The sequence below is a fragment of the Tenrec ecaudatus genome, chromosome 1, assembly GCF_050624435.1.
Source record: "Tenrec ecaudatus isolate mTenEca1 chromosome 1, mTenEca1.hap1, whole genome shotgun sequence".
In the NCBI taxonomy this organism is placed as follows: Eukaryota; Metazoa; Chordata; class Mammalia; order Afrosoricida; family Tenrecidae; genus Tenrec; species Tenrec ecaudatus.
The window spans coordinates 75,048,318-75,062,305 of NC_134530.1; the positions used below are offsets into that span (position 1 = coordinate 75,048,318).

General features: G+C 40.9%; 1 protein-coding gene across 1 annotated transcript in view; it reads right to left on the reverse strand.

Annotated features, from left to right (window-relative positions):
• The window catches only part of AGBL4 (AGBL carboxypeptidase 4), a 1,434,684-nt gene extending 1,424,591 nt beyond the window's left edge, over positions 1–10,093 (reverse strand). The window contains exons 1-2 of the mRNA XM_075532449.1: positions 10,009–10,093; positions 9,266–9,388 (exon numbers count right to left, since the gene is read on the reverse strand). Of these exons, the coding sequence (XP_075388564.1) occupies positions 9,266–9,388; positions 10,009–10,093 (208 nt within the window). The remainder of the gene's footprint in view (positions 1–9,265; positions 9,389–10,008) is intronic.
• Between the last annotated feature and the right edge of the window lie 3,895 nt (positions 10,094–13,988).

Consider the following 13,988-nt stretch of genomic DNA (forward strand, 5'->3'; position numbering starts at 1 on the left):
TCTTCTTTGTGGGTACCCTATTTCTCTTTGTGGGTACCCTATTTCTTCTTTGTGGGTACCCTATTTCTTCTTTGTGGGTACCCTATTTCTTCTTTGTGGGTACCCTATTTCTTCTTTGCCATCTGTTCATAGTCTGGAAAGTCTGCTGAAATGTGTTCACTTTGGGTGAACACGGTAGTATTTGAAAAAACCATTGAAATCTTCCAGCATCACAGCAACACATAAGCCACCATGTATGACAAACTGAGAGAGACATGGTGGAAAGGCAAATATGAGTATTCCCATTTTAAAGATTTGCTGATGCTCTGTGTTTAAATGGCCTGTCCAAGGTATGGTATTAATGTATGGCGGAACCAAGATGAAATGTTTTCTGCTCTGCAGAACTCTCTCATGGACTATATTGCTTCCAACCTTTTATTTTACACACCAGGCAGGGAAAGAGAACACTTCTACTTATTTAAATACCTCAGGACTCTCTGAAAGAAAACAGATTTAAGAATAAACAGTAATTTACTAAAATAAAGTGAAAATCCAGAGAGTAAAAAGAAATTGCATGGGTACATTTTTAAAGCCAAACAATATTTAAGAACTTCAGCCTAAGCCATGGGAAGAAAACAAACTCAGCAGAGGTCCGTAAAATATTTTGGTTGTAAACATCCTAACATTTCTACAAAACTGTGATTCTTTTAAAACTTTTTAAATAAAATTTAATAAAAATATTTCTACAAAATCATAGGAATTTTATTTCTACAATATCAAAGAAACTTTATTAAACAAAAATATCAAAATCTAAACCTATTGTTTCTAAACACATCCTCCATCTTGGTCTACACACTTCCTGAAGGTAGTGTTTCTAGCTTTCTAACGCTTCCCTGAAGAATTCTGCACTCTTCCATTTTACGCTACATCAAACAGCAGTTTTGTCATCCTCAGGGAACTAATCATGTTCCTTGATGTTCATTGAGTTTGGGGGACAAAATGAAGTTTGAAGGAGCAAGATCAAGGAGGTAGGTTGGATGGGATAAAATTTCCCTATGAAGTTCTTACAGGACAGCCTTTGCTATTCTTAAAGAATGAGCAAATCATTATTTTGATGAGAAAAAAATAAACTCTTCAATACAACTTTTCCTCATGATAAACCATAATAATAGTTCTGTGTCCTTTGAGAAAGCTTATCAAGATTACCCCATTTGAAAGATCCCAAAAGGCATTCATCACAAACTTATGATCTGATCTCTGCCTAACAGATCCCCTCAGAAGTCACTGTCTTCTTGATTGAGCTATGCTCTCTGGGTTATATTGATAAATCCAGGGTTCATCTACAAGTATGATTTGTTCCATAAAATCATATTCATCAACCCATTGAGCTCTGTGGTCTTCACACATTTTAGTACCCATCAACTCAAAAGCTTCCTGAGGCTAAGATATTGACTTACAATTAGAAATGTCAAACCATGCAATATCCCAATTCAGTAGTTATTGCATCAATGGTAATACTACAAATTTCTTCCACCAGTTGCTGGAATTCAGGCATGCATCCTTCATTGAGTTTAACAATCTCCTTTCTTTGAGGTCTCCACAGCCTTTATTTAAATGCTTGCTCCATCTAAAAACTGTTGTCTTAACTGAGGGAGCATTCCATAAACTTGATGCAAAGCGTCAGTGATTTTGGAAGTTGTCTATTTAAGCATTCTTTAAAAATTGATACTAGTTCTAACCACAAAATAATTATTTCCAAGGGAAAAGAAGTATTATTTTTAGTTAGTTTGTTTGTTTTTATGAACTTAAATTAAAACAGACCTTGAGAAACATCTGTAGATATTCACTTATTGCATGAACATGTTTGAACAGATTTTGTTTGGAATAAACCATGCATGTATTAACTAGAAGTCAATTAGCAATAATGTCTGACTTATCCTTATATATACCAAGCTTGCTTTATCCCAAAAAAGAAAAAAAGTTAATTGATATAAACTTAAAGCTCTATTTTAAAATTCAAATGCTCATTACGAACACAACCCACTCACTGAGGTGGCACAAACGATTAAGTATGATCTAACTCAGGGAATTGTTAAGGCAAGAAGACTTTGGGCCACAAGTGTTAACTACCATCATTAAAAGCTGGTAGAGCTTGCCCTAAGGTTCTGTAAATCACGCCATCGTGTAAACCACTTTGACCTACCATAGCACTTAAGTCTTGGTTGAAAACTCAGACTTACTATTGAAAAGAACCTCAGAAAATCACTAAGATTTTTTTCCATCATTGTTTCCACAAAAATCAATCTGCTATCAGTCATTAGATGAGCCCAACCAAGTAGTTCAATAAAAGTTGTTTAACATAGGAAATTAGTTGAATATGTATTGGGAGAGTTAAAGACCCCACTGGAAAGTGGGGAGAAAGATTAACAACAGCAAGAAGCTTCCACTGTCCATCCCCCAGGCAAAGAGGAGCAAAGGCAAGAGGTGTGAAACCCTAGAAACCAGGAAAATCCATTGAAGCTGGAACCCTGAGGAAGGAAATGTGTGCTAAAACAATGAAGGCGATGTGGGTAGTGCGGGAGAAGCTGAGCAAAGCAGAGGCAGAAAACAATGTCTAGGCTCTCTCCTTCTTCCTCCCAGTCAGTCTTCTGCTACAACCTCCTACTTGCTGAACTAAAAGCCTGACGGCGAGAGAGCCTGGGAAACACAATTTTCAATGATTTGATTCCCAGCAACACAGGGAAAATGAGGAAAAGTTAGAGAATAGAATTCATTCAAATAGGCAAATGGATCACGAAATATTCTCACACTTTCAAAAGTCAAGTCTATTTGAAAGCTTTAAGACAACTCACAGTTTGAATGGATTTTTCAAAATGGAAATATATTATCAAAGTATGACTATTTCATAGGGGAAAATAAAAGCACCAACAAAATTCTAATTTTGCTAATTGATGTCATTTCAAAAACTTTATTTCAAAATAGGAAGTAACAATAATAGAAAGTAAAAAGTAAGTTCTAATTATATCATTTGAAAAGGTATTCATGTCTTAGATTTTTAAATAATAATACTGTAATTACGCTAATTACTCATGGAGCCTAGGTGGAATAGCAGGTTATAAAACCAGAGCAAAACACAGGTCAGCAGTTTGAACACACCAGCTACTCCTAGGGATAGGTGAGGCTGCCTGCTCCTGGAAAGATTTACAGGATTAGATAGCCAAAGAGGCAGTACTGGGCCCCTGTGATTGGAATCAACTCTGTGGCCGTGGAGGTGCTTAACCAGGTTTTATAAATGTTTATTGTATAGCCAACCCACTCAACTATATATAATCAAGTGATGTGCAGGTATTTTACCACTAAAGCATACCAAAAACACATCCACTGCCACCAAGTAAATTCTTACTCACAGTGACCATAGAACAGAGTAGAACTCCCCCAGAGCATTTCCACAGGAGAGTATTTTGCATGCTACTAGTCAGCAATGAAGGTCACTACTTCAAAGTAGTGCCTTAGATTATTTTAAAAGAGGATTAGAAGAGATGTGCAACCAAGATTTCATTAATTTCATTAAATACCATTCACAGTCCTAAAATTGTTCATTCTGAGGCCAGCTCTTTAATGGGACTAGAAAATATCATCGTTCTTAAAAGAAAGTTATTCGGAAATGTAATATTTTATATCCTTCTCAAATAGCAGAGAAAGGAAACAGAAGGGAAAATAAACAGTAGATTCATAACTCTATATGTTAAATAGTAAATTGGTCAACAAACTAATAAGCAAATCAAAACCCTACTATAACTGGTTTAAGTGTGTTTTAACTATCAGTCAGAAACAAAGGAAAAAAATTAAATAATTATCTATAGTTCTATAGTTACCACTATTTTCCCTCAAGTTGTTTTGTTGTCGACTAAGATTCTAAACGTGTTTTATTAACCTGCCAAGATTCCAACCTTCAAAGTCAGAAGCTTGTCATAATTTTTTTCTCTTTCTTCCTTTCTTGAACAGATTAGATTATTTCCCTGAAAACTCTGTATGGGAAAATAGAGGCCTTTTTCTAAATGGCAGATTTTTAAATCTAGGATATATCTTTGCCTATCTAAATTCCCTAATTTTCCCCAGTCCACAGACTGGGACATATATTTATATTAGATGCCTATCACAGAAATAGCATCCTAAACTGTAAATCAGGTGTTTTTTACTAAGATCAACTTCAATTAAAATTCTGGTTGAGCGCTTCCTCTGCTATATGACCTAGGGAAAAATTAATCTTTTAAAATTTCAATTGTTGTTAGGTGCCATCAAGCAAGTTCCAACTCATAGTGGTTCTCTCCTTCAACTCACAAACTTCAGACATGTTATGCAAGAGGCTGGAAAAGGACATCACGTTTGACAAAGTAGGGAGGCAGTGAAAAGGAGGAAGGCCTTCCCCAAGGTGGAATGACACAGTGGCTGCAACAATGGCCTCGATTATAAGAACTCTTGTGAGGATGGTGCCGGATCCATGGTACGTAGGGTCATCATGAGTCAAAACTGACTCAATGACAACCTAACAACAACATGCAAACACAAGTAGAAGACAAAATAGATCATTGAGGTCTCATGGAAATTAAATACTGATGTTTATCGATGACTTTTGTCAAGATTAAAGAGGCAACCTAAAGCCTTGGGAAAATCTTCAGGAATAATATGTATGGTAAATAACATCTATCATATAAATAAAACTTGTAGAATTTAACAACAAAAAGACAAAATAATAAAACAATGAGCAAAGGACCTAAACACTTCAACAGAGAAAATACTCAAGTAGTCAACAAACACATGAAAAGATGATCAGCATCTTTAGTTATAAAAATTATATAATATTTAACTTCTACTATAATGGATAAATCTCTCTTAAAAATAGGGGGGAACATAGTTGAGGATATGGGGAAACTGGAATCCTTATCCATTTATCACAAGATTAAGAAATCCCACTCCAAATCCAAGAGACTTGAGAGCTCAAGTAATAACAGACATAAGTACACCAATGTTCACTGAAGCACTATTCACATAGGAAACAAAGGTAGAAACAACTTAAAAGTCCATCATGGCTCAAGTCCAAAGAGCCAGAGGTTGATGAGACAGATGCAAAATCCAGGCTAACAGTGAGAGAGATAGCTTTCCCACACCATCAATTTATATATAGGAATAGGAAATATTTTTGTTGAAACCTGCTTCCAATTGTGTCAAGACTATAACCTGCTTAAGGGGATAGCTCTTCCACCCATCTTCCCACAATTGCTTGGCTGCTCATAGCACAGTCTATCATGGAATTGACTATTTTATGTTACATCACATCATGGGAATGGTTTCAACTGCCAAACTGAGAATCCTGGTCCAGCCAGGTTGACACAAAACATATCTATCACAGATCAACAGAAGACTGCAAAGACTGGCTCAGGAAGACAAAAATAAAGCATTACAATGCAAAGTGCCAAGACTGGGAGTTAGCCCACCAGGACTGGAGGACAATATCCCCACTCTGAAGAGCCAATAGCCCTCACTAACCCATGGCTTATCAGGGCACAACATTGGAGACTCAGTGTCGGGATTGGCCCAGTCTGACCCCGCGATATCCAGTCAAAACACTACAGGTGTGCAGCAGATCAACCAGGGGAGCAGAGCAGGGAGCTCCTGAGGGAGTGCAAAGGATAGACTCCGGGGCCAGAGTGTGGCACCCCATTAAACTTGACTGGAGGACATACCTAGAGGTCAAAAATCAGACCTTGATCTATTTACAGGTTTTTCTGTCTTTTTCAAAAAAATTTTCTTTTCCTTTTTTTTAATATTAATTTATTCTTCTCTGGATCATTAGTTTTCTTTTTTGTTGTCATTGTTGTGTTCTCTTTTATCACTTTGTCCTGCTATGCCTTGTGTTTTGGTGCATATTATTATCTCTACAGACCTATCTAGATAAACAGGCTGGATGAACAGTCTGGAAGAGAAAACAATGGGACCGATGGTTCCAGGGGCACATGGAAAAGGGGGAAGTGGGAGAAAGGAGGTGGTGTTGACCTACTGAAGAACAAGGGAACAACAAATGATCCAAAATTAGTGGCAAGGAGGGTGTGAGAGGACTGGTAGGGATTCAGCAAGGGCAATGTAACTGAGAAAAATTCAGAAACGCAAATGAAGGCTGAGCAGGATAGTGGGACAAGCAGAAAGTAAAAGGAAACAGAGGAAAGAACTGGGAGGCAAAGGGCATTTAAAGAGGTCTAAGTACAGGCATGTACATATGTAAATATATTTATATAGGATGGTGGGGAAATAGATCTATATACATTATATTTATAGGTTTAGTATTAAGGCAGCAGATGGACATTGGACCTCCACTCAAGTACTTACTCAATGCAAGAACACTTCGTTCTATTAAATTGGCATTCCATGAAGCACAACTTCCCGACACAATGGCTGAAGACAAATGTGTGCATAAGCAAATGTGCTAAAGAAAGCTGATGGTGCCTGGCTATCCAAAAATATAGCATCTGGGGTCTTAAAGATTTGAAGATAAATAAGCAGCCATCTAGCTCACAAGCAACAAAGCCCACATGGAAGAAGCACACCAGCCTGTGTGACCACCGGGTGTCAGAGGGATCAGGGATCAGGCACAAATGAAAAAAAAATCACATCATTGTAAATGAGAGTGAGTGCAGAGTAGAGACCCAAAGCCCATCTGTAGGCAACTGGACAGCCTCTTACAGAAGGGTCCCAGGACAGAGAGAAGCCAGTCAGGGTGCAGGGTAGCAACAATGAAACATACAACTGTCCCCTAGTTCTTAAATACTTCCTCCCCCCAATCAAGATCCCAATTGTACCTTACAAATCTGGCTAGACCTGAGAATATACATTTGTACAGATAGGAATGATAAACACAGGGAATCCAGGACAGTTGATCCCTGCAGGAGCAGCGGTGAGAGTGGCGATACTGGGAGGGTGGAGCGAAGAGGGGGTAGAAATGGGGAACCGATTACAAGGATCTACATATAACCTCCTCCTTGGGGGTGGACAACAGAAAAGTGGGTGAAGGGAGACACTGGACAGTGTAAGACATGACAAAGCAATAAAAATTTATAAAGTATCAAGGGTTCATGTGGGAGGGAGAAGCGAGGTGAGAGGGGAAAAATGAGAAGCTGATATCAAGGGCTTAAGTAGAAAGCAAATGTTTTGAGAATGATGATGGCAGCAAATGTGCAAATGTGCTTGACACAATGTATGTATGTATGTATGGATTGTGATGAGTTGCATGAGCCCCCAATATAATTTTTTCAAGACAGGGAGTTAGATAAACTAAAAGGGAAAAGTATGCATAACATTCCACAAGCTGAAAGAATTGAAGAAAATATTCAGGTCTTGACTTGAAATATTGAAGGAATCTGGTGGACTGTGGAATAACTAAGCATTGGGTTGCTTACCACAAGTTTGGCAGCTCAAACCCACAAGCCCCTCCATGAGAGAAACAGTAGGCTGTGTACTCCAATAAAGATGTACAATCTCTGAAACCCTAGGAGAAGTTCTATGCTGCTGTGAGTTGGAATCAATGGCGGTGAGTTCTTAGGGGCAAATGTCAACCAACACAAGAAGCGTCAAAAGAAGAGGAAATTAATTCATGGACCACTACAGCAGGAAGAACTGGCTGAGAAACGGCAGATGCACGCTCGTGTTCATCCAAAAGCTCATCAGTACAAGAATAGCTAAAGGAACTTTGGTACATACACACAATGGAATCATTAAAAACACTGATGAAACCACAAAGCGCCTCACGAGATGGATGGACCTGGAGAACATTATTCTGCACAAGTTAATCACAAAAAGACAAATATAAGAGACCATTACTATAAGGACAAACACAAAGACAAAAAAAGACCTCCGTTCTCAGGTCATGTAATCAATTAATCAGGTCTCCCAGACAATGTGGTGACATATCTGTCCAGTACTTATGACCAATTTATCACTCCCTTATTTTTACACTTTAAAAAACACATCTTCACAGGAGGTCCCACCTCACCTAGAGTCAGTTTTCTTATTTGGGGGTAAGAGAGACAGGATCACATAGTTTCTGCCAGATAGCATTTTCCCATGCCCATGGGCACCTCAAATTAATTGTTTTTAGGTGCCACCAAGTCAGTTCCTACCCATAGCAACCTTATGCATAACAGAAGGAAATGTTGCCCAGTCCTGTGTCACTCTTTTATTGGTGACCAGTGAATTTCAATAGGAATTCATGACCAGAGGAGCAGAGGTCATGTGTCTGCCCCTCAGGTGATTTCACTTCATTTAATTTAGTGGGTAAAATTAGGAGGGGCAACCTACACTGGGGAACATCCTTAATGATACTGATGTAGAACCGCAATTGAAGATCCCATCCATTATTATTCTCGCTAATCATGAAATTTTTTTATTCAGTTTTTTTAATCAGCCCTCAGTGACCTGGCTGCATGCTATAGGCTACCTGAATTTTAGATTTGTATTTTTGAGGTACACAGCATTATTCATAGATACCATCAGAGTTATTTGGAAACCCACTAAGGGAATAGGACTTTATTTTAAACTCACCTGCTGTAATGATAGGAACTGAAATACTCCTTTAAGAAGCATATGACTGTGTGTCAAGATCGTGGATTTGAAAGTCAGTGGACTTCAGTTCGAATCTCTTGCTTTTGAGATTGCCCAACAGTTGGCAATGTGTTGTTGTTAGTTGTCATTGACTCAGTTCTGACCTACAGCACCCCTGTGCACAGCAGACGGAAACAGTGCCCAGTCCTGCACCATCCTCACAATTGTTCCTGTGCTTGAACTCATTGCTGCAGCCACTGTGTCGATCTATCTCCTTGAGGGCCTCCCTCTTTGCCCCTCTCCTTTACCAAACATGATGCCCTTCTCCAAGGACTGGCCTTTCCTGACAACTTGTCCAAAATATATGAGACAAAGTCTCACCATCCTTGCCTCTAAAGAAGAGCACTCCGGATACACTTCTTCCAAGATATCATGTATCTTGTTAAACAATTTTTTCTCTGAACTTTACACTCCAAATGAAATATGATTGGTATTCAAATATATTAAAGATAAATTCATTAACTGTTTTAAGGGAAAAAGCAAACACATTTTTCTAAAAATAATTGTTAATTATATTTGTTTTGAATGGTATGCATGTATGTCTATAACTGATGTTATTGTCAGTTGTGTGACTTTTATTGTTAAAAAAGCCTCACCCGAAAACCTCAATGGCAAAGGCTTTTAATGTACTCACCACTCTCAAAACAAGCATCAAAAATAAGATGTCCTTTCTTGGGCTGTCCACAGTATCCATTTGGAAGCACCATATATTTGCTCACATTTCCTCCGATGGCATCATCATTTCCCATATCATTGCCTATTAAAAATGAGATTATGAAATATAAATCAAAACATATTTAATAATAAATGTATTAATAGTAAACAAAGTTATATTTTTCTTTAATCCCCTTGATACATAGTGCTTATATATGTTGACAAATAAAAGGCATATGGTCATATGAAAAGAAGATGCATTGGTAAATAAAAACAATATATGTACATGAGCTCAAACCTCACCTACACCAAATTCTGGTTCTTTTGGACACTAAGAAATCTACTTAATTCCTTTGGACCTCAATTTCTTTCATAATGAAAAAGGAATGGCAAAAACTACCTTTTGAATTTCTGTTATTCTGATAAGGAGATATTTTAAAATCTATTTTGACTAAATTATGAAGATTTCATTAGATTACATAAACATTTACTAAGTGGTATGTAATTTGTTACAAATACATATTTCTTTGTTTCAATATGAATAAAATAAATAAGATTAATAAATATTAATTAATATAAAGGACAACCAAAAATTCTTATAACTGGACCAAGAGATAATATTGTGATATATGGAGAAAAGACTGAAGTTGCCAAGAATTTAATTTTACTTGAATCCACAATCAATGATCATAGCAATCTAACTGCCATCGAGTAAATTCCAACTCTGATTGGCCCTATAGGCTACAGTGGTTCTTAAGATTATAACTCTCGAGGGGAGGAGGAAGATGGCCAACCGGAGCACCCGCATACTCTGAGAGCTCCTCCGAACAAAGCGAGTTTGGTGTCCAGGTAGCTGAATGGTAGGAGTCTGGTGAGTGAAATATCCCCCTGGGACAGCACCCCAGCCACACCCCACGCATTTGTCCTGAGCAGGGGCCTCAGTGAAGGACCAGACTCGTGGGACATCTCTGGTCACTAGGCTGCCGTCATTTCACTGGCGACTAGCCTAAGCTCCATCCCCAGACCGGACCCCAGCCCAGAGTCGCTTGTCTGTCCTGTCTAGACAAGCGCAGCAGGTCGCGCGATCCCCTACACCAGCTGCCCACGCACGGGACCCCACTAGGAGAGAAGCCTCCCTTTCCCGTGGGTCCCCTCTCCCCTCGTGACAGTGATCTGGCCCTGGGCCCGCGTCCCTCCCTCCATTCATCCAAGCTCTGGATAACAGACCTGCGGGTTGTCTGGTGACCCCCACGGGGGACCATCCACCCACACTGCTGCCGTGGACCTCTCCACCAGCCCTCCTTGTGCCCCGCCGCCCACCCCAGGCAGCCTAGCGCCCGCTCCACTCCAGGCCAGGAACATATGCGGAGCACTTCCCGCCCAAGGGAGCCACAGCACAACCCGCGCCTACCCCCGACCCTGCATTTCCGCGGAGTGAGTCTGCCTGGGCCGCTGAGTCTGCCCACCAAGGGCCCCTCTCAGCGCCAGGAGCAAGAGTAGGTGCCCCTGCCAAGAGGGAGCGCAAGTGACAGAGCTCGGCACTCCTGCGGGCAGGCATTGCACCCCCTACCCGGTGTGTGGCGGGATCCCAGAGGCCACGGCTCTGAGCTCTGAGCCTGGGCGGAGGAAGGGCGCCATTGCTCCCTGCAGTTTCGCGCCGCTATCCTTGCGGCTCAGCGGAGGAGCCTGCCCACGCCCACACACAGCCGGGGCAGATTAAGCAATAAACGTTCCGCCTGCTCGGGAGCATGGGACTCGGCTTTGCAGTCCCTGCGGAGTCGTCTGTGCGCTCCAACGGCTCTCATCACCTGGGGGCTCTGTGGGGTCCCCAGTGCCAGCTCCTAAGCCTTCCGCAGCCCTCCACAGCCGCCACAGGAGGCGGGCACGGTGGCCCGTGCCTCCTCACAGTACCCTTTACTGCCCTAGCACTTCCCAGCTAGAACAGGAGGACCGCCAGTGGGGAGCTGCGTAGCCTCACCTGTGTAGCCTCCAACCACAGGCTCAAATCTACAGGCCTGCAGGGACCTGGGAGGGCTTGCTGAGCTGAAGAGCAATCCCACCACCATCACCTCCACCACCACATAGCCCCGCTCAGGAGCCCAGATCAGCACCACGTCTTGGGACAACGCAAACTCACCCACCTCCGCGCTCTATTAGACATCACCAGGGGAAAGGGGGAAAATTTTAGATATTAACATCTACACATCCTCCATCTAGCATTGTTTTTTTATCTTTCCTTTCTTTTACTTTCTGTGCTGCATTCTCTCTCTCCTTCCTTCCTACTTTTTCATTAATGCTAGTACTTCTCTTCTGCCCCTTTTCTATAGATTCTCCTTCTCTCGTTTTTCTTCTCCTTCCACCTCTATTATTATCACAGCTTGCCTCTCCATTTGTATAGATCCTCCTTCTTCCTCTCTCTCCAATTTTTTCTTCCTCTGCCCAATATTTTGTTAAAAACTATTTTAAAATTATTAACCTTTTAAATCCTTTTTTATTACTAACCCGCCCCACACCCAAAAAAGGAGGCTGCTAAGGGTACCCTGTCAAACCAGGTCAAAGTAGCCTGAAGGCACTCACTGAGGCTGCAGCCCCCACTCCAGCTGCTGAAACATCTCACAACTGCGGGTCACCAGCCCTCGGGAAACTCGGTCTACACAGCAGTCTGACCCACCCTTAGAGTAGGTCATAGGCAATCGCCTGAAAGAATCCTTTAAAAATAACATAGATAAGGTTACACCGGTCTCCCAGAAGCATGGGACCTATGAAAGGATAAAGGAAAAATCAAGAGACCACATCACTCCCAACAAAAAAAAAACAAAACAGAGAAACGAGACACAGTAACAGACCTAACGTCACTCATAGAAGAAACAGATATAGATCAGCCACAAAAGGAAATCTTCAGAACTCTGCTTGCAGTAATAGAGGAGCTAAGATAAGCATCCCAGAATAAGGATGCAATGATAGAGGGGATGAAATGCACAATAGAGAGGATGAATTCTACCCACCAAAGGGAACTGCAGAAACTAACAGAGGAGGTAGCAGAAGCCACACAAAAGGTCACAGAAGCTACGTTTAGGCTTGAGGAGGCTGAGAACCGTATCAGTCAACTCGAGGACACTCAAACAGAATGAAGCAAGCGAGAAAAACAATCAGCTAGGAAAATTAAAGAAACAGAAGACAGCCTGAGATCAATGACAGATGCTATGAAGAGGAATAATATTCGAATAATCGGTCTACTGGAACACAACAAAACACACAAATCGACAGCCAAGATAGCAAAGGAATTTCTGGAAGAAAATTTTCCCAACCTAACAAGGGAGAATCAGATGCTCATACAGGAAGCAGAAAGGACACCAGCTAAGCTAAATCCCAAGAACACACAAAGGCATATAATAGTAAAAATATCCAACTTAGAGGAAAAAGAGAAAATTTTACGAGCAGCAACAGAAAGGAAGACAGTCACATACAAAGGAGCTCAGGAAAGAATATGCTCAGACTTATCAGCAGAAACCATGAAGAGGAGGAGATAATGGAGCAACATCTTCCAAAAACTGAAAGATAAAAATGCTTCCCCCAGAATCCTGTACCCGGCCAAGTTATCCATTAAGATAGAGGGTAAGGTAAGGGTTTTCCAGGACAAGGAAGAACTCAAAGAATGTGCTGCAAGTCACCCGACCCTGCGGAACATACTGGCTGACTCACTATGGCCAGAGGATCAAGCTCGAACTAGAACACTCAGGAGACCACCATATAGCCCCTCTCCATCTAGAAGCCAACATGCCAGTAACAAGTACAAGGACAACAGGGTCTCAGATGGATAAGATGACATGATAGAAATGCTCCACTCAAACGCAGCACCCTGATATGAAGGGAGATAGGTAAAGAACCAACACAAAACAGGGAATGGCAACTTTGAAGCCAGAGAGAGTAATAATTACTCTGAAAACCAACGGGCTCAATTCATACTTTAAAAAAAGAGGCTCGAGGACTGACTTAGAAAACATAACCCATCAATCTGCTGCCTGCAAGAGACACATCTTAAGCGCACAGACAAGCATATGCTAAGAATAAAGGGCTGGTAGAAAGTTTACCAAGCAAATGATAACTCCAAGAAGGCAGGAGTGACTACCTGAATCTCCGACAAAATGGACCTCAAGATCGAAAACATAAAAAGAGACAAAGAGGGACACTACATAATGCTCACAGGCTCACTAAACCAGGAAGCACTTAGCATATTGAATATTTACGCACCAAATAATGGTGCGGAGAATTTCGTCAAACAAACTATTAAAAAATGACAGAAGAAATCACGGAATCAACAATAATAGTGGGGGTCTTTAACACCCCACTATCAGAGAAAGACAGGTCACAGGGAAAGAAGCTCAGTAAAAAGGCCAGAGAGCTAAATGTACTTAGATAACAGGGCCTGATAGACATCTATAGAATTTTTCATCCCAAAGCAAAGGGTTTCACATTCTTCTCCAATCCACATGGATCTTTTTCAAGAATAGACCACATGCTGGGACACAAGTCCAGCCTGAGTAAATTCAAACACATAGATATTATCCAGACGTCTTTCTCAGACCACCATGCCATAAAGCTGGAGATTAATAAAAGGTAGTCCAGGAAAGCAAGGGCAACCAATTGGAGAATAAACAACGATCTTCTGTGACTTGAATGGGTACAGACCCAGGTCAGAGAGG